Raw genomic sequence first — 17,994 nt, forward strand, 5'->3', positions numbered from 1 at the left:
CACAAATACAAAACTTTCTGAACCTAGAGTTGAACGTTCAGTAATTTCTACAACAGCTGCAGTTTTCCAGTAGTCATCCTGTTGTCACACCTCTCTGTAGTTCATCTCTTATATTTTATACTGGCTTCAGCTGGAATGAAACAAGAGTATAAGAGGTGGATCACTAAGATACATAAGGTACAGGAAGATTGTGGCATCTTAAGTCATCTAAAATTAAGGTACACCCTCTTTCAGTTTTAACGTTTTACACATCAGTACATAGTTTAAAAAAATCTGGTAATTCCAGAGTCTTAAGTTAGTTATATAAAACCTCAGATGAATAACACATAACATAATGTCCTTATTTATTTAATAAATTCATTATAAAGTAAACTATCTCAACAGTGTACAAAAATACGACAGAAATCTTCTGCTGGTAGTTCATTGTAAATCTTATAATAAATTATGACCCTGGGTATATATAAATTATAAAGTATAAGCTACAGGTCATAAACATTACTGATAGCATAGGTTAGAACCAAAAGGGGAGTATTTTTCTTTATTATATACATTTGAAATGATTTTGAAAATAATTTTTTAAGTAGACGGATGCCGATCATTGCTCAATATCTCTTACTATATGCATTTTTAAAAAAAATCTATTTTGAATAAAACTTGTTACTAAAGATGTATAAATTTAGGCAAGTAAAAAGTAAAATGATATCCTATAAGATGGAGAAAAAGACTACGTATAGGAGTAAGAGCAGTGTTTCAGGCTCAGTTCTTATGATTTTTTTCCCCACTTGACTGTTTCTGTTATTCTAATGGTTGAGGAACCGTTTAGTAACACACAGCTAACAACCAACCACAGCAAAGTACCCGTACATCTGACCCAACTAATCCCGGCCCGATGGCTATAAGCACTGTAAACTTCCCACTGCAGACACATCCATGGAGTTTTGAACCCTTGCTCACCTGTATAATCTTGGGGGGACATGGGTCTGGACAGCACCTTTCTGAGTGCATCCAGCCACTCTTTCTGCTCCCTAAACTGCTCGCACATGAACACAAACTGCCGCTCTGGTGTTTCAACCATGACCCCACACTTCCACTTGTTTCCGCGAGCATTCTTCGGGACGCACTCCTTTACGGAGTAGCCGTTGCTCCCTGTGCCAATGAAAATGACTCCTAACTCCTCTGCGTCCTGCATTCAAAGATAACAAAAATCTTAAATAAAAGTCACAGTTTAATCACCAGCCCATTCCAGTTTAAACGTCAGACATTACAGCAATAAACATTAAAGGTTCAGAGAGTGTTTTTCCCCCACCAGTTGGTCTTTGAAGTAGAACAACTTCCTCTTTTGGGAGTCCAAAATAAACCACCTCTTTTTGAATGGCTCCTTTTGCTGTAAGAGTGCAAAACATGTTTTAATTAAAAGACTAGATTAAAAAATAAAATCTTTAAATCTTCTAAAATTACTAATTTTTCAGAGAAGGAATCAGTAAGTATATTTTCATGTAGACTGCAGCTGTCTGTGTGTTTATGAAAGAGGAACAGAAACATTTAAATGACATGTTTTATAATCACTTCATCCTGCCCGAGTCACATGAACTTGCTGGTGAAAATTCATGTTTTGCTGGTTACGAAAGAATAAATAAATTCATTTGTGGAAGAGCAAGTAAAGAATAGTGCATTTATACATGTTTGTCCCTTGATAACGTACCAGTGGTCCTGTCTTTTCCATGTATCCCTCTTTGAGGTAGTTTCTTGTTATCTTTGGTATCAGCTGACAGGGACAAACGATAGGAGAACAATGTTGATTTTTAAACTAAAGATGCCCAAAAAGGCAGTTTTCCCCCCTCACAGATAAAACACTTGAGTGAATAAACAAAACAAAACAAATTTGAATACATTCCAAGTGATCGAGGATCTTGATAGATTTCGACTCATTTGAAGAGTTGAAGCTTACTTCTTCATCACTTCCATTTGGATATGCTGTCTTCAGGTACGCATAGCGAGCAGCACGTATAGCATTGTACCATGTGACTATTTCCTAGAGCAGAAAGAAACAAATATATATAAATATTATATATTTGCCGACACAGACACACTCAACAGTACAGAGCTCTCCCACCTGAGGGCTCTCGTGATAAACGTAAAGGTTCCTGGTGTGATCCGCAACCTGGTAGGTGATCTGTAGCCCATGAGGATGACCGATTTTCTCTGGCTGAAATGTGGCATTCAGGTCTTTGATGGAGATTACAGCTTTGGGACCTTTGGACTCCTGGATCACAAACATATAGATGTTAACTTCACAGTGGGGTGGAGGATGACATGAAACGCAGCATAAATATAGGATAGTACAATAATAATGTCTTTAGTGAACATGAGAGCATGTAAAAGCTTTCTAGTAGGCCCACAAAATAACATTTTATGAGCATATACATCATTGGATGAATAGGGTTTCTTGCTTAAACAAAAGCCACAGTTGTGTGTTGTAGTTCAACTGGCATGGAGCTGCTGGATACTCACGTCCTCCTTGTTGTAGTACGTCAGGGTAAATTCTCTCTCTGACAGAACAAACTTCCTCTTCAGAAACTGTGCGTTATCTTTCCCTTTCTTCCACAGCAGTCCTTCACAGAAACCTGGTACAAATCCAATAAAAATACTCTCACGGGTGCTTTTGTCATGGTGAGTTCAGTTCAGTTCACTTCATTAACGCTAATTCACAACAACAGTCAGAGAAAGTAACTAAGTTCAGTCCAATTACAACCCAGTTCAATATAATCCACATTCATAAAATGTTAAACCGACAGCTGTAAGCCAACAGATAAAATCAAATCAAATCTTCACTTTGAAAATAAATGAGAAAAAAACCCTCAAACATTGTGAAAGAAGTGGTCACTCTTCACTTCCTGTCTCATTCATGACGCTAAAAACCTGTTTTTCCTGCACAGTTCTGCAGGAACACGAGGAACCGTGTTCTCAAAACGCCTTTTGCACGAACAGACAAAGATTTTCGACTATACATATGTGTGTAAGCAGCTAAAATGTCACCTGTGGTGTAAGACAGTGGTGGATACTTGGTTTCTCCTGTGAATTCCCTCCTCTCATATTTAGCTCGAATCCACTGCTCCCTCAGGACGCTGCGTTTCAAAAATCAAACGTGAAAATAAGCCTACACAGGCAAAAGTACACTTTTACGACAACAAGTAAATAAAAAACTGCTTTACCACATGAACGGGATTCAATTTGATCTACCAACAGTCATTCATCAGTATTTCACTTCTACAATCTGTAATTTCACTTCCCTCCCTTTCTGTCTTTGGATTTTTATTTTCAGTGCCCTGTCAGTAGTCTGTTCCTGCTCATAAATATTGGCACCCATATTCATCATCACCGAGACATCGAGCAATCACAGAAGACCTCTGAAGGGCAGCAGCATGCTAACAAAACACTCACCTGTTGTCATGTTGGTGGGGCTGATAGTAGTAGGGTGGAACAGCTTTCTCATACACAGCTCGAGCGCTGGCGTTGCCAGTGCTTTTCATGAACTTCCCAGCACCCCCAAAAAGACACAGATTAAGATTACACACAGATACAACCACTTAGTCCTTCCAACAAACAATATATCACGACAGTTCAATAACAACAAAGGTGAGTGTATGATGAGGCAGCTCCTACCTCTACTAGATCATGTTCCCAGAAGTCCAGCCGGATGGATTTGACCCGACTGGAGAGACTGCGGTGGATCCCCGAGCAGTTCAGACACACAAACACTCCCAGCTTGTAGGAAGCCCAGTCTGGATCTGAGGAGTGCAAATAATGACACTGTGGAGCTCAATAAACCTCTGCAGGATCCATGCAGAGAAAGTTTTTGTTTAATTTTCAGCTTTGATACCTGGAGCAGGACTCTTCAACCCTGATCCTTGAGAACCCCTGTCCTGTATGTTAGATATCACCCTCTATCAACACACCTGATTGTGATTGATGGCCATCATCAGCATGTCATCAAGGTCTGCACAACTCTGTTCATGACTATCAGGGGTGAGCTGAAGCAAGGAAACAGCTAAAACATGGGTCTCGAGGACCAGGGTTGAAGACCCCTGACTTATAGGAACCCTAACCCCCCCCAATCTATCAGAGGGTCAGACACCTTCCTCAGTTCCACCTCAACCAGCTCCAGGTGACGCTGCTGAAGCTCCGCTGGGGGCCGGTGTTGTGCCGGATTCAGCCCCCCTGCCGTGAAAAGCACCCCCTCGTCGTACACACTGTTTAGCGTCCAGTTTTGTGTTAATGATTCATGTTTAAATGCGCTCATGGATTCCACAATAGTCATACTTTCCCACAATCACAGTCACAGGTAACAAAAATCGGGTAAATGGTTATTGATGTCATTAATTAATAGCCTGCTTACTGTGTTGTCTTCCATAATATTTGTAAATATATATAATATAAACTCTCTGTATGTGTTTGTGTGAGTGTGTATATATAAATATATTGAAGTGTCAGTGTGTTGTTTTTTTTTCTTGGTCTACTTATCATTGAATATAAACTCCTAAGTATGTGTTCATGCGAGTGTTGGGAATGAGAATATAATTTTTGTCATGGTGTGTACGACGAGGGGGTGCTTTTCACGGCAGGGGTGCTGAATCCGGCACAACACCGGAACCCCCACAACCCCTATATCCCCCCACCAACCCCAGTTAGTACCCTTAACCCCCAAAATCCCCTCAACCCTAGTTAGTAACCATAACCCCCGACCCTAACCCCTATAATTAGAATATTACCCCTCTATGATTGTGAAAGTAGGAATTTGCTGTTGTAGTGGTCGACAAGGAGCTTTTCCTTAATTATTTTGTACTAAAACATCAGCTAGTGATGTTTTTCATTGTGGATTGATCCAACAATTGTTTTTTTTCCATCAATTGATTGTTGGATTGCTTTATGGAAATTCTAAAAATAGTGTATTGTAGTGCGCTCTGCACATCACTAATATATAACTGCAACAAAAATATTATTGTTTATGTTATTTGTGAGTTTTTGTGTGTAAATATATTAATATCGAACTAAACATGTCGGATAAATACTAAGAAATTTAAAAAGCAACATTTCCTTCAGGAGGGGAACAGAGGAAAGTAGTAGTAGAATAAAGAACCGTGTTGCGTTCAAGTACCTTACATTTGCACTAAGGTTACGTTACTTGGCCTGACCGCTATATATTGGCTTCTTCATTAGTTTATAGCCTATCTATAGATAGAATATTGGAATAGCACATGAAAAATATAATTTGAGACTAACCTAAACACCAGAGACGTTAGTAAAAAGGGAAATGTAGGTGCATAGATCCAGATTCTGATCTTTTCAAATTGTGTTAAAATGCAGGTCACTATTTCAACGTCTCACACAACCGACTTAATTTCAAATATTAATATTTCCTCTATTAAAGATAAAACGATGAGATAAACACATGCAGGTGGATCCTGAGGTCTCTTACCTGCAGCCCCGCAGTCCGCGCACCGGCTGTTGTCCGGCTGTTTCACCAGCTCCAGCAAAAGCCTCTTGTTTCTGTCACTGCCTGCCATTTCGGTAAGAAATCAGGCTACCAACTGATAAGATGTTGAATCTTTCAAGAGTACACATACCGGTACTGTCACATACTTGAACGCGCAACAAAAGTGGAAACTGGAAGTGGCTGCGGCGCAACGCGGGTGTCGCAACAGCAGTGACTCTGGAGCGACGGCTGCTCCCGAGGAGGAAACAGCTCTGCTTTTAACAAAACTGCTTTGCATAAACACCACCGGTAGTACAAACTAAAGCTTGAATTATGGTTCTGCGTTGGTGTAACGCAGAACCATAAATCAGCCTTCAGATACTCAGAGCTGACAGAGCGGAAAGTACAAAACCATCTCCCTCTGTAAGTCAGATGTGGAGTTATCAGACCATTCATTTAGTTGTGTTAATCCTTTATTTGGTCACAACAAAAACCAACTATGAAATGTGTGTACATATATTTAAGGATGAAAAAGTAAAAAAAAAAAAATCAAATCAATCAATGTGACAGTTTACCAATGTAAAAGTTTCAATGAAAAAGCCACCTGCCTTATGTGCTGCAAGAACTGATTTAAAGTGATAATTTACAACAATTTTAAATATAGATTTATCACATTTGCTCCTGGGAAGCAATTTCTACTCGATAAAAACTTTACAAAGTACAAAGCATGGATTAATGAAGGTACAAAACAGTATTTTACAAGAACCACACTCCAAGCACCATAAAGGAACATTTTTAAGATAAAACAACCACAGGATTATGATTAGATATTAACTCTCATTAGGGAATAAAACAACATGAATGGGAGCAGTTTTGAATGAGAATGAAATGTGTTTTCTGCTACGCTACTCTCCTCGGTTGACATTTTGGTGCAAACACATATTCTAACTCAAAACTGCTTCAATTTACATAAGTTTTGGTTCCTAATCAAAGTTTAGACTCTGTATTATCTAATAATAGACCTATACTGGATTTAACTTAGTAATGTTCCGTTAATATTAATTAATTTACATGAAGCTTTCAAAGCACCAAAAGATCAGACATGTGAGGTTATTTAGTTGTGTGTTCTTATACATGGACGTTCTGTGCAAAGTGATTCAGCCACTTTTATGTTGGGAAAATATGTGGAAAATGGAAAGTCACAGTCACAAACCTGTAAGTTGTTCCTATAATGTCCAAAACACAACACAACCTGCAAACATGTTTGTTGTTCCTTCTGAGAGCCAAAGCTTTAGGACCATAGAGGCATTTATTTAAGTTCTGTTAGTGCCTTTATGAAGAGCTCTTCAGGGTCTAGGGGAAATCTTCAGCTAGAAGCTGTAGAGTGCTCTTCTCTAGACCTAAGTGGATCGCATCTAGATAGTGGAGGAATCTGGAGGAGAAGGGACATAAAACAGTTCAAATTATTATATTTACATGACTTGAATGAAGGCCCAATCTTTCAACATCTCTTGTTTAGAGTCAAATACTACAGTTCCTTCGTACTCACCTTCTCTTAACCTTGCCTTGCTCCTTAAGCTGCTCTGACCTGCAGATGGAGCGCATGACTGGCAGGTAGTCCAGAGCAGCTGCCTGCCTGTTACCAAGAGTGCCAAACACACCTTTAAACGTCAGATCCTCCATCACTTCTCTTCCCCTCTGGACCAGTCTGGAACACAGAAAATATTACCGGAGCTTAATTCTTTGACATTAACACAGTATGATGCTTGTTGGGATTCAGGGAAGTAAGAACTCACTGTGGTTGACACGGGCTGTCCTGAGTGAAGCTGTAACCTCCCCGATGAGCAGCGACAGGGAGGGTGAGTTCTTCTGCAGCCTGTTTTCCCAGCTCTCCATCCAGTTCTTGGACTTTTTTCCAGGACTCTGCCACTGAATCCAGACACTTGTGGAAGCTCAGAGCTTCCGCGGCCGCCTGGATCTCAAAGACGTGACCTCCTGTGCACCGGCTACTCCGGTCAGTCTCCACCCTCGACTCATCCGTCATCCCGTCTTTAACAACTGCACCGACTGGGGACATTCTGCTGTGGGCGTTACACCGGCCTGGTTGGAGAAGCAAGGATGAATCTATGTAGGACATATCGTCCAGGAAGTCAGCTATTGATTCTAGACATTGAGAGACGGGAAGACTTTTTGCACGGTCTTCTGGACATTGAGGCTTCCTTTTCACCCTTTCTGATACTACGCTCTCTTTGACCTCCCTTTGTGTGCGAGAAGAGCTCGGCAGCATACGAAGAGATGGAAAACCATCCTCCGAATCTGATCCAGAGTGGAGTCCACCCTGGTCAGGCGGCTGACGTTGTCTTTTGTTCTTCATTCTGCTGGACACCTTGATTGGGCTGCAGGAGTCCGAGCCATCGTCCGGCTCTGCTGGGATCAGTGAGCTGGTACTGGACGGCAGTGCGTCTGCTCGTGGGCACGTGGGCTCAGGTTTACAGAGTTTAGAGGTGGTCAACTGTGTGAGAGGTAGAGGTAAAAGGTTCTCCATGTTGGAATACAACAAGTCGACTCCCCGTCGTCTGCTGTCTGTCAGCAGATCCCAGGAACCTGCTCCCTTTATCAAACTCTGGCTCTGTTGAAACAATGAAGATTAACTTTAAACAGCTGCTCCTGGACCTGGATAAAAATCAACATCACAAAGTCTAACAGAAACGATGCCAGCGCTTAAGATAATTATCTGATATATAACATTTCATTACCTAAAGCACAAATCTTAAACTAGTCTTCACTGATAAAAATACAGCTCCAACTCATATTTTATACAACAAGATTTTGTTTTATTTAACAACTTTTTAGTAACTATAGCACCCTCTTCTGCCTTTGTGTTAAACAAAAACTAACCTATCTGCAGAGAATCTTGATAATTATTAGAGTATGAAGGCTGCTCTGGGAAACAAACAGTGTTTTCTAATTAAAATCCACAAAGCGTGCATGCTTTTGTGTTACTTTTGATGTTACCTTGTTTCAATTTCTGTTACCTTAACAATGACACATTTAAAAGCTAAACACAGAAAAAGTTTCAAGTTCATAGGTTTTATTTGACCAAACAGATAATATGTCCCAGTTTCTATGACAAAGACTGTTGTATTTTGGACATTTTGTCACAAGTTACATATAAAATAGTAATAACTACAATCTTTTGGTATGATACTTAAATAGAGTGTGATTTGGATTGCGTTTCTGCTTGTTGTTCAGTGTTATTTACAGGTACTAAAATGAAGAGTTTACCCTGAGTAGCTGCCAACAGTCTTTGTGGGGTTCAATATTCAGCAGGCCCAGCGCGCTCTCAGTGCAGCCCGTCTCCCACAAAGGTAGATCGGATGAAGCAGTCACAGGTTTGTCAACCGTCTCTTCAGTATTTGTTTCCACTTCAGCTTTAATGGAAATATTGAAGTGAGGGGGGAAAAAAAGTGCTTTAGAAAAGGCTATCTACATCTTTAACCAACAGAACAAAGTGGCCATCCATAACACAAAACCAAGCTGCTGTTCTGCTCATCTCCTTACAGTTTATGTCGGTATGCACCGGTGGCCTCGTTGAGATCTGGCCTCCGGCACTTCGGGCCCAGAACTGCAGCTGCAGTAAACTCTGTCTGACGTCGCAGCCGTTGAGTTTGAGCAGAGATCTGATGTCTGTCGGGTTAGTTCTGATGTTCTCTGCCAAACACAGCAGCTGCAGGTAGCTGCCCACATCCAACTGAATAACGACAAACCGTGTTAATAATTGATCTTAGCAATTAGATCAGTCACTTTAACCCTTGTGCTGTCTTCGGGCAAAATGACCCAATTCTTCTATCCTTCTTTCCTCCTGCCATGCTCTCTTCTTCCTTTCTTCTTTTCCTCCTTTTTCTTCCTATCTCCCTTCCGTCATTCGTTCCTTTATTACCTTCTTTGCTTTTCTTTCCTTTTTTCACCATTCCTTCCTCCCTCCCTTCTTTCCTTTCTTTCTCCCTTCCTTACTTCCATCTTTTCTCCCTCCCTTACTCCCTTTCCTACTTCGTTCCTTCTTTTCTCCTTTCTTCCTTACTTCCTTACTTCCTTCTTTCCTCCCTTCCTTACTCCCTTTCCTACTTCCTTCCTTCTTTTCTCCTTTCTTCCTTACTTCCTTCTTTCCTCCCTTCCTTACTCCCTTTCCTACTTCCTTCCTTCTTTTCTCCTTTCTCCCTTCCTTCCTTCTTTTCTTTCTTCCTCCCTTTCTTCCTCCTTTCTCCCTTCCTTCCTCCTTACTCCTTTTCTCCTTACTTCCTTCCTTCCTCTTCTCCTTACTTCCTTCCTCCTTTTCTCCTTACTTCCTTCCTTCCTCCTTTTCTACTTACTTTCTTCCTTCCTCCTCTTCTCCTTCCTTCCTTCCTCCTTACTTCCTTCCTTCCTCCTTACTTCCTTCCTTCCTCCTTTTCTCCTTACTTCCTTCCTTCCTCCTTTTCTCCTTACTTCCTTACTTCCTTCCTTCCTCCTTACTTCCTTACTCCCTTTCCTACTTCTTTCCTTCCTTCATTCTTTTCTCCCTTCACCCTCCCTTGACCCAAAGACAGCACAAGGGTTAAAGATCTCATTCAGGCAAATATATTGTCCACTTACAACTGAAGGTGTTTTGAATTGGATCTCCTCCAAGTTTCCATCAAACACAGAGCTGAAAGAAGGATCTGAAAAACATTTGTAAACAAGTGTTTAACGCAGGCCAATCTCTGAGGTTAGTCTGCTGAGTGCACAGCTCCACTAACCGCTGGTGGTGAGGATGACCGGCCTCTTGGTAGTGGTCATGAACGTCTTGATGGCAGACAGAAACCCTGAGTCATCGTCAAAAATAACATCCACCTCTTCAAAGAGGATGAGAGAAGTGGCTGTCTTCTTGCTTTGCTCTTCACTGGTATTGTTTTTAAGGGCCAACGCTGCGGGCGATTCGGCTGGTATGACTTTTTGTTTTCCTCCACTCTCATGTGCTTTCGTAACTTTCTTGGAAGCTGCTGTTGAAAAAGGAAAAATGAAAAAGAGTGAGGGGAAGAAGCATAATACTGATCAAAAAAAGCTGATGACCATCAAAAGGAAAGGGGATTTACCGGTTGTTTCATTTTTTGTAGCTTTTAGTGCATCTTTGTTGGATGTCTGGCTGATTTTAAAGAAGTTTGCCAAAGAGACTGGTGCTAAACCTGCTTTTTTAGCACCTCTCGGTGATTGGGGTTGTTTCCTAGGAGAGGACACCACCCTGCGAGGAGACTGCGTCTTTCCTGAAAAACATTATTAAACAATATTATTTCACACATTTTAGTTGAAGCATGTTGTTTCACCTTGCTTCAAAAACAATGTTAGTAGTGTTATTTACTGTGCATACTTGGAGAAGCTCCAGGCCTGGCAGAGCCAGCGCTGCTGCTCGTTCCATAGCTGTTGAAGTAGGCGGGTTTGTGGGCGTTGACCCCCTGACTGTCCACCTGGTGTGATTGAGTAGCTTCCTTCAGCTGGGACAAAATAAGACGGCCACTTCGCTGAGATGAAGCATTTACTTCAAACACCTTCAGAGGAAAATTTGAGAATGAGGACACAGCAAATGATACCCACTTAACATGCTGTATGGATTGCTTTGAAAGTCAATCAAATGTGGTGCGATGGTACCTTGAAGCCGAGCTCCTGGGCACAAGCATAGACCGCAGCAGTCTTCCCCACTCCAGTGGGTCCCGTGATGAGTATTGTGTTGCACAACATGTCCACTCCATCCTGACAGTCTTCTCCTCTGAAGTCCCACTCTGAGTCTGGCCACAAATCACACGCCATACAGTCAAAACAAACATGCATTCAGTCAGAGGAAGAAATAAGAGCAGAGAAAACCCCCTCACCACTGCCCTCTCCCTCTTGCTTCTTTTCTTTCTGGTTCTGTCTTTCCTCTCTGTCTGTACGGAGTTTCCATTCCTTTAGCCAACTAAACGAAAAGAAGTAAGGCATGCAAGTCAAAACTGTGCCCAAATTATGCAACTTTAATGACGAGTTTGAAACAGTTCATTAGTAGTTGTTTCCTCACCTGTGCAGCCTCTTCACTGGAGCAGCGTTTCCTACGATGTCACCCGAGTTCTGGGGCTGATACTTGTCTGTCCACAAAACGTCCTCCACTACATTTTTTTTTTTAAAGACAAATTTTTTTTTTACTTTTTTTAGCATTGAGACAAGTTATTAAAATAAAAAAAATAAATAAATAAAAAACACTTTTGTCTTCTTTTATCATTCAAGTTGCTCCTGGCATCTGCGAGATTATTACTTCTACTTAGCACATTTTCTAAGCTATTCATTTCAACATTAATGAGATTTCTGATTGCATACATGCTACTACACCTTTTTTCCTCGTGTCCTGTCCTGGGGGCGAGTCATGAAGGAAAACAACAGAGTCCTCGTCTACTAGGATGGGAGGGGATTTGAGTGAGGATGCGGCTTCCTCCGTCACCCCGGATCTTTGAGCTCGTCTTGTACGGCCTCCCCTTTTGGGAAGCTCTGCTTCAGCCGGAGACACTTTCTCCTCTGAGAGGTTGGACCTCTGCTTCTTAGCGGCCTTTGTAGTTTCCCTGTCATTGACCTTCCTCTTCCTCTTCACTCCTACAGGTTCGGCCGGCAGAGAGGTGCTGGTTCCATCTTTGACCTCTGGTTCTAGTGAGAGTAAACAGTTATTTTACTCTATTAATCAAATATGGAGCAAACAATGACTGCAGACAATAAACTTTGTAAAAAACAAACGACTGCAGCTTTGTCATTTGCAATCTAACATGTAGAAACTGCTTGTTCTGACCTGAAGCTGTGAGCTGCTGCTGATGGTCGGTTCGTCTCTTCAGGAGGCGATTCATGAACATCCGTGCAGGGAAAAGAGGGTTGGAAGCACCAAACTCGTCTACTAGAAGCTGACGAAGATTCTCAGTGATTTCAGGTCTCCAGAATGGCTCCTGAAAAAAAAAAAACTTCACCATGTCACTCTTTTCAGTGAATTCAATGTCACTACTAATGACAAAAAGACAAACTAGGGGACCCTGGACATTTAGAGACAAGCATGAGGGAAATAATATCAACATACCTGGTTACTAAACCTTCTGCAGGACGGTGCCGTCTTCAGACAAAGGGAACCACCCGTGGATGGAAGTGGATTAAGGGTTTGTCTCCAAAGCTGCTTCAGGTGACACAGCAACGAAGACGTGGGCCATGGCAGACTCCAAAGAGGGCAGCCTGTCAATACAAAAAGAAATAAAGGTTTCCCTTCAACATTCATCTCAAAGCAGATATATTGAACTAACTCTACTGATGAGGAAAACAGTGTGTGGACAGCCTACCGCTGGGTGGTTGGGTCGTGTGTGTAACTGGCTGAAAGGAAGAACAGGAGAGCGTGTAGGCCTCCTTGGTAGCAGCAGTTTTGACGATCTGCTTTTTAAAGGACTCTGGCAATCCACTCTTCAAGAACTCCCTACGTGCTCTGAACTGCTCGTCATCCTGCGAGTTTTCAGAGCCATCATGACTGCTCTCGTCAAAGATGGAAATCACAGCAGAGACCTTGCGGGTTGCCTTTTCTTGTCCCAGTGAGACCACTTTGGTACCTGTGGAAAACAAAATACAGTCTTTATTTCATGAGGTTAAACAAAACATTAAAAGACGTGGCAGCAGATTGTAAAAGAAATACCTGGTACAGCTTTGGGGTCTTTTCCCACTGTCGAGGCTTTGCCCAGAACATCATTCAGACTGCGTAACGCTTTCTTGGTTTTACTCGTTCCCGGCCCGGCCCGAGGAGTGGTGGTCTGCTCCTCCACGCAGATGACAGAATCCTGACAAAACCAACCACAAAACAAAAACAGCTGATTAGGAGATGGGAAATGCAAAACACCCATTTGGTTTCATTTTCATGCACCCTGGATGCTTGATGTTACAAAAGGAAATCAGTCATGTGAAATCCGTGATGGAGAGGAAAGTTAAAGCATTTAATTTCAGCTAATCAGAGATGAGAGATGTCCCAAATGCATCCATTTAATTTGCAGATATTTGTAAGTCTCTTTAACTACAACTAAAGCAAAGAAATATATGTTATGATCAATTCTATGTATATAACACATTAATATTCTTAGAAGAACATTCTAGACAAAAAAAATAAACTTGATAATGAATTGCACTTAAAAAGCTTTAAGAGTGATATTGAGATGATAGTAGAAGTTCATAGTTCCAACAAACCGATATTCATTTGTCTTTACCTCATCATCACAGTAGTTCCTGATGGAGGCCTTACTTCGTGATGATCGCCTTACGGTTTCTTTTTCTACAGTAGATTTCTTGCTTTGTTGAATGACTTTGGCCTTTTCCAGCAACTTCTTTGCCTGCCTTCTGTTTTTAGACTCACTTGATGTCTAAGGAAAAATGAGGAAGTTAGAATGAACTATTACCACCCTTTATTAATGAGGTTTTAATATATTATTCACCAGCATTCAATACACTAAATAATAACAGTAATACTTACTTTAGTTGTTGAAGACGGGGTTATGTCACTTCCACTTTCTACCTTGGAAGTCCTTCTATGAACTCTACTGAATCTAATCCTTTATAAGCCAAAAAGGAAAACAAGAGCATATATAAAATATGAAAGATATTACACGTGTATATCTACTACAAATAAACTGTTTTTGTAATGTAGACATTGCATACACACGATACCTGATGGGACTTTCATTTGTGTCGGGTGGAGACACCATCTCTGCTACAAAGACATCGTGTTTTGACCTGCGTGTCTTCGGGGAGGATATCTTAACAGGGCTGTCTACAGGTGAAGTAGCTATCGCTTCATCCTTGGACTCAGTCAGTCTCCTGGATTTCCTGACAGAAGCTGTTGGGGAGGTTTGAGGTGTTTGTGTGACGACAGCCTCCCCTCTCAACCTCCTCACAGCGGGCACAGAGGGAGTTGAGGTGACGGGAGGCTCCTCTTCTTCATGGTCATCAATTATTGTGACCACTGATTCTTCCGCAGCTGTAGCAGCAGGTGAGGTGGCCACATCTTTTTTGCATTTATCTTTCTTGCGTCCTTTTTTTGTTGGTTTCTTTGTGGCAGATTGGTTTCCCTGAGAGACTTGCTCAACAGAAGGTTGAATTACAGCATCGTCTTCGACAGGTTTGTCTGGAGCATCCAAAACCTTCTCCACTGCTTGTTTCTGTTTGCCTTGGTTCTTGACAGGTTTGGTTTTGGAGCCGTCCATGCTGGGCTGTTTGAAAGCAGCCATAAACTGTTTCTTCTCCGCCTTGCTACACTTTGGAGCCAATTCGCTCTCAAGCACTGCCAGCTCCAGATCCTCCTCTTGAAGAACCACATTAGATTTACGTTTTCCAGTTAGAGGAGAAGTAGAAGGCTGGGGTTCAGCCTCTGCATTAGAAGACGAGACCATCTCTGCAGGGCTCTTGGACATTTTTCTCCTACTGAAGATCGAAGCTATGCTTCCCTCTGCTTTTGCCTTTTCCTGTTTAGGTGAGACTACATGCACCTCAGCCTGGATTGTGACAGTTCGGGGTGAAATCTGCACAGATGGCCCCACATTTTCTTCAGCTTTTGGCATCTCCAAGTGCTCAGATTTCAATTCTTCTGTATCTGATGAGATCTTACTAACATCGTCTTTTCCCACATCATTTTTGTCTTCTTCAATTTCACACTGACTTCGCAAGAAATCCTCAAATGAGATTTTGACTGCGCTGTCATTTAACTGAGAGGTCTCATCAGCAATGACTTCCATGCTCACATCACACTCTGTTTCTTTCCCCTCCGGCTCTGGATGCTTTGCCTCTTTTTGCTGTCTCTTCCTTCTTTTCTGCACAGCAGATCTGAGCTGTTTTAGTTGATCTCTTGGGGATAAGTCAGTAGTGTTCTGTGCTGGTTCAGGTCTGACATTACCCTCACATTTGAAGCCATGTTCTTGAGGTTTATTGCTTTCAGGACACTTATCACTAACAGTCTCAGTGCCAGTGATCTCTCTTGTAGTGATGCAAGCCTCAGCACTAAGCTGTGACAGCAGAGCTTCTGTTTTGTCACCAAAGATCCCACAGCTGCTAACTACGTCTGCGTCAGAGTCTTCAACAACCAGGTAGGTCACATCACTAGTAGTGGTAACACTTTCAGATGCCACAAGTTTCCTTGCAGCTTTGCTGGACTTTTTGCTTCTTTTCCGTGATGGATGTTTCCCAAGCTCTGGGTTGGTGTTTTTTTCTGCAGAATGAGACTTCGGACAGTTTTCTTTAGCTTGTTGTGGAGGAGTTGTTTTCCGGCTAAAGTAGTCCATAATGTTGTTGGAGCGAGGAGGAGAAAAAGGTTTCTCCACGGGCTTGGGCACGGGAGAAAAATAGTTTGTGATTGTCTTGACAACAGGACTGCCACCATCTTTGCAAGACTTTTTGCAAGGCTGTTGGACAAAGATAATGGCAATCAAAAAAGAGGATGTAGAGAAATTAGGGCCAATGGCCTTAACACAATTATTACATAGGTGTCTGATCATAGTTACCTAAGGTGACTGCAGAAATCGTTCATATTTGTTCTATTAGCTTTGATTCATTTTTTTCTACGTAAATAAAAATCATAGTACTGTCATCTTTCAGCGCTCAATTCACAGATCATCTGTTACAATTTGATGTAGTCAAATGTTTTTCTAAAAATGCTTAACACCACAAATTTTAGTCACAACAACACAATACACCAGTGGGAATTCTTTTTTACTTTAAGCACAAAGAAAAAAAGGGAAAACCCAACAACATGAGCGAAATAATGTGCCTGATGTGCACAGCCCAATATTTTATTACCGGTATACATACTGATACATGCCACGCACAGCCGCAGTTAGAATTATAATATTACCTGGGTGTCAAAGTCCTCAACAACAGAAGCCATAGCCAAAACACCAGCCATAATTTGAAGAGATCTGAAGCAAAATAAAACACACATGGTTGAGCATCAAATCATAACAAAGGTTCAAATGTAATGACTGGATCACGAGATAAAAGAGAGGAATCCATTTCCTTGAAAATAAACTAATTTGCTTCTCACCATTTTTTTCATTTCTCATGCACCAATTTATCATTCATAAATGAGAAAAATGAATAACGTCAAAGGGTAATTATCAGCCTGTCTTTTTTCAATCACAATTAAATAGGTGTCAGCACTGGTATTTACACTACAACTCGTAAAGTCTCTAAAGGTTTCAAAGAAAGTCCACCTAGGCTGCACTTGTAAATAAGAAATGTGTTCTTAATTTGCTTGCCTGGTTAAATAAAGGTGAAATAAATAAATAAAAAACTGCGAAATTCAAAATAAACAGCTTCACCCCCCTGGTATGAAGGAGGTTCGTAGTTAGAAATATGCTCGCGAAAACCATTGATCATGAAACGATCATACAGTTGTCAGGAAACACATGAGACATGTACAGGACTGTCTCAGAAAATTTGAATATTGTGATAAAGTTCTTTATTTTCTGTAATGCAATTAAAAAAACAAAAATGTCATACATTCTGGATTCATTACAAATCAACTGAAATATTGCAAGCCTTTTTTTATTTTAATATTGCTGATTATGGTTTACAGTTTAAAGATTAAGATTCCCAGAATATTCTAATTTTTTTGAGATAGGATATTTGAGTTTTCTTAAACTGTAAGCCATGATGAGCAATATTAAAATAAAAAAAGGCTTGCAATATTTCAGTTGATTTGTAATGAATCCAGAATGTATGACATTTTTGTTTTTGAAATTGCATTACAGAAAATCACAATAAGCTAATTTTCTGAGACAGTCCTCTAGAAGGTTTTTCTGGGAGGCCCGACAACTCTCACAACTTGGTGCTAAACGACAAACGACAAAAACCAATATTAAGGAAGACACTCACCTTCAATACTGGACCCGTATCTTAGCTTCAGAGACTCCTTTCCTACCCGTTTTCACTCACTTTTGCCTCTGTTCGTGTGAATACAGAAGAGCGCTACTCTTCATTGTGTTTATCATCAACAGACAAGTTTTCACTGCAGGAAAAGCAGCTAGCGTAAGTTCAAACTTCACCTCATTCTGGTAGTAAAACTCCTACAGGTGCCCCGTACTTTCTCCAAGTAAGACACGGAGACGTCAGTGAAACGCGCACTATGATGTCCTAATGTTTTGAGAAGCGAACTGAAAGTCAAAATACACAATTTTCCACATAAACTGTCTCTTCAAAAACGCGCCATACCGCTGGTGAATGAAGAGCGCCAAATATACGTGACCCCTGACGAGCCGCGGCTCCACCAATCACAGGAGAGAACACAGCAACGTCACCGAAACGTCATCAGCAACCCATAACAAAGATGGCGGTTTGATGGAAGGAGAATATGTACAGCGTCCCCTACTGGCGGAGTTTAACACACACACACACACACACACACACACACACACACACACACACACACACACACACACACACACACACAGGACTGTCTCAGAAAATTAGAATATTGTGATAAA

At 41.2% G+C, this 17,994-nt stretch overlaps 2 protein-coding genes across 4 annotated transcripts; both read right to left on the reverse strand.

Moving 5' to 3' along the window:
* adap2 (ArfGAP with dual PH domains 2) lies at window positions 1-5,651 on the reverse strand. The gene is made up of 11 exons (XM_061711508.1): window positions 5,477-5,651; window positions 3,664-3,788; window positions 3,442-3,533; window positions 3,037-3,125; window positions 2,512-2,624; window positions 2,114-2,263; window positions 1,949-2,032; window positions 1,703-1,765; window positions 1,307-1,384; window positions 955-1,183; window positions 1-130 (listed from the first exon to the last, which is right to left on the reverse strand). The coding sequence occupies exons 1-11, from the start codon at window positions 5,562-5,564 to the stop codon at window positions 102-104; spliced, it is 1,140 nt and encodes a 379-aa protein (XP_061567492.1). The 5' UTR covers window positions 5,565-5,651; the 3' UTR covers window positions 1-101.
* Window positions 5,652-6,036: 385 nt separating this feature from the next.
* On the reverse strand, window positions 6,037-17,713 carry atad5a (ATPase family AAA domain containing 5a). Of its 3 annotated transcripts, XM_061711752.1 has the most exons (23): window positions 17,595-17,654; window positions 17,387-17,519; window positions 16,365-16,428; window positions 14,189-15,915; window positions 13,995-14,073; window positions 13,732-13,884; window positions 13,170-13,311; window positions 12,826-13,086; window positions 12,573-12,721; window positions 12,294-12,444; window positions 11,846-12,154; window positions 11,538-11,625; window positions 11,356-11,438; window positions 11,135-11,271; window positions 10,857-11,034; window positions 10,585-10,752; window positions 10,249-10,491; window positions 10,106-10,170; window positions 9,035-9,224; window positions 8,759-8,904; window positions 7,270-8,102; window positions 7,023-7,181; window positions 6,037-6,905 (listed from the first exon to the last, which is right to left on the reverse strand). In XM_061711752.1, exons 3-23 carry the CDS (start codon window positions 16,413-16,415, stop codon window positions 6,827-6,829), a joined length of 5,391 nt encoding a protein of 1,796 aa, XP_061567736.1. In that variant the 5' UTR covers window positions 16,416-16,428; window positions 17,387-17,519; window positions 17,595-17,654; the 3' UTR covers window positions 6,037-6,826. The 3 variants fall into 3 exon arrangements, with proteins under 3 accessions (XP_061567736.1, XP_061567738.1, XP_061567735.1); XM_061711754.1 differs by having other exon boundaries at window positions 11,846-12,148; window positions 17,387-17,713; XM_061711751.1 differs by having other exon boundaries at window positions 17,387-17,713.
* Between the last annotated feature and the right edge of the window lie 281 nt (window positions 17,714-17,994).

Source organism: Cololabis saira, chromosome 21 (assembly GCF_033807715.1).
Source record: "Cololabis saira isolate AMF1-May2022 chromosome 21, fColSai1.1, whole genome shotgun sequence".
Lineage (NCBI taxonomy): Eukaryota > Metazoa > Chordata > Actinopteri > Beloniformes > Belonidae > Cololabis > Cololabis saira.

Coding starts and splice junctions, on each gene's coding strand:
- atad5a (XM_061711751.1), bottom strand. CDS start 16,415: ATGGCTGGTGTTTTGGCTATGGCTTCTGTTGTTGAGGACTTTGACACC. Junction 14,074..14,188: donor ACAAATGAAAGTCCCATCAG/GTATCGTGTGTA, acceptor TGGCTTATAAAG/GATTAGATTCAGTAGAGTTC. Junction 10,492..10,584: donor TACAAAAAATGAAACAACCG/GTAAATCCCCTT, acceptor CTTTTTCAACAG/CAGCTTCCAAGAAAGTTACG.
- adap2 (XM_061711508.1), bottom strand. CDS start 5,564: ATGGCAGGCAGTGACAGAAACAAGAGGCTTTTGCTGGAGCTGGTGAAA. Junction 3,126..3,441: donor CCCCACCAACATGACAACAG/GTGAGTGTTTTG, acceptor TTTGAAACGCAG/CGTCCTGAGGGAGCAGTGGA. Junction 131..954: donor GTCCCCCCAAGATTATACAG/GTGAGCAAGGGT, acceptor GTTTCATTCCAG/CTGAAGCCAGTATAAAATAT.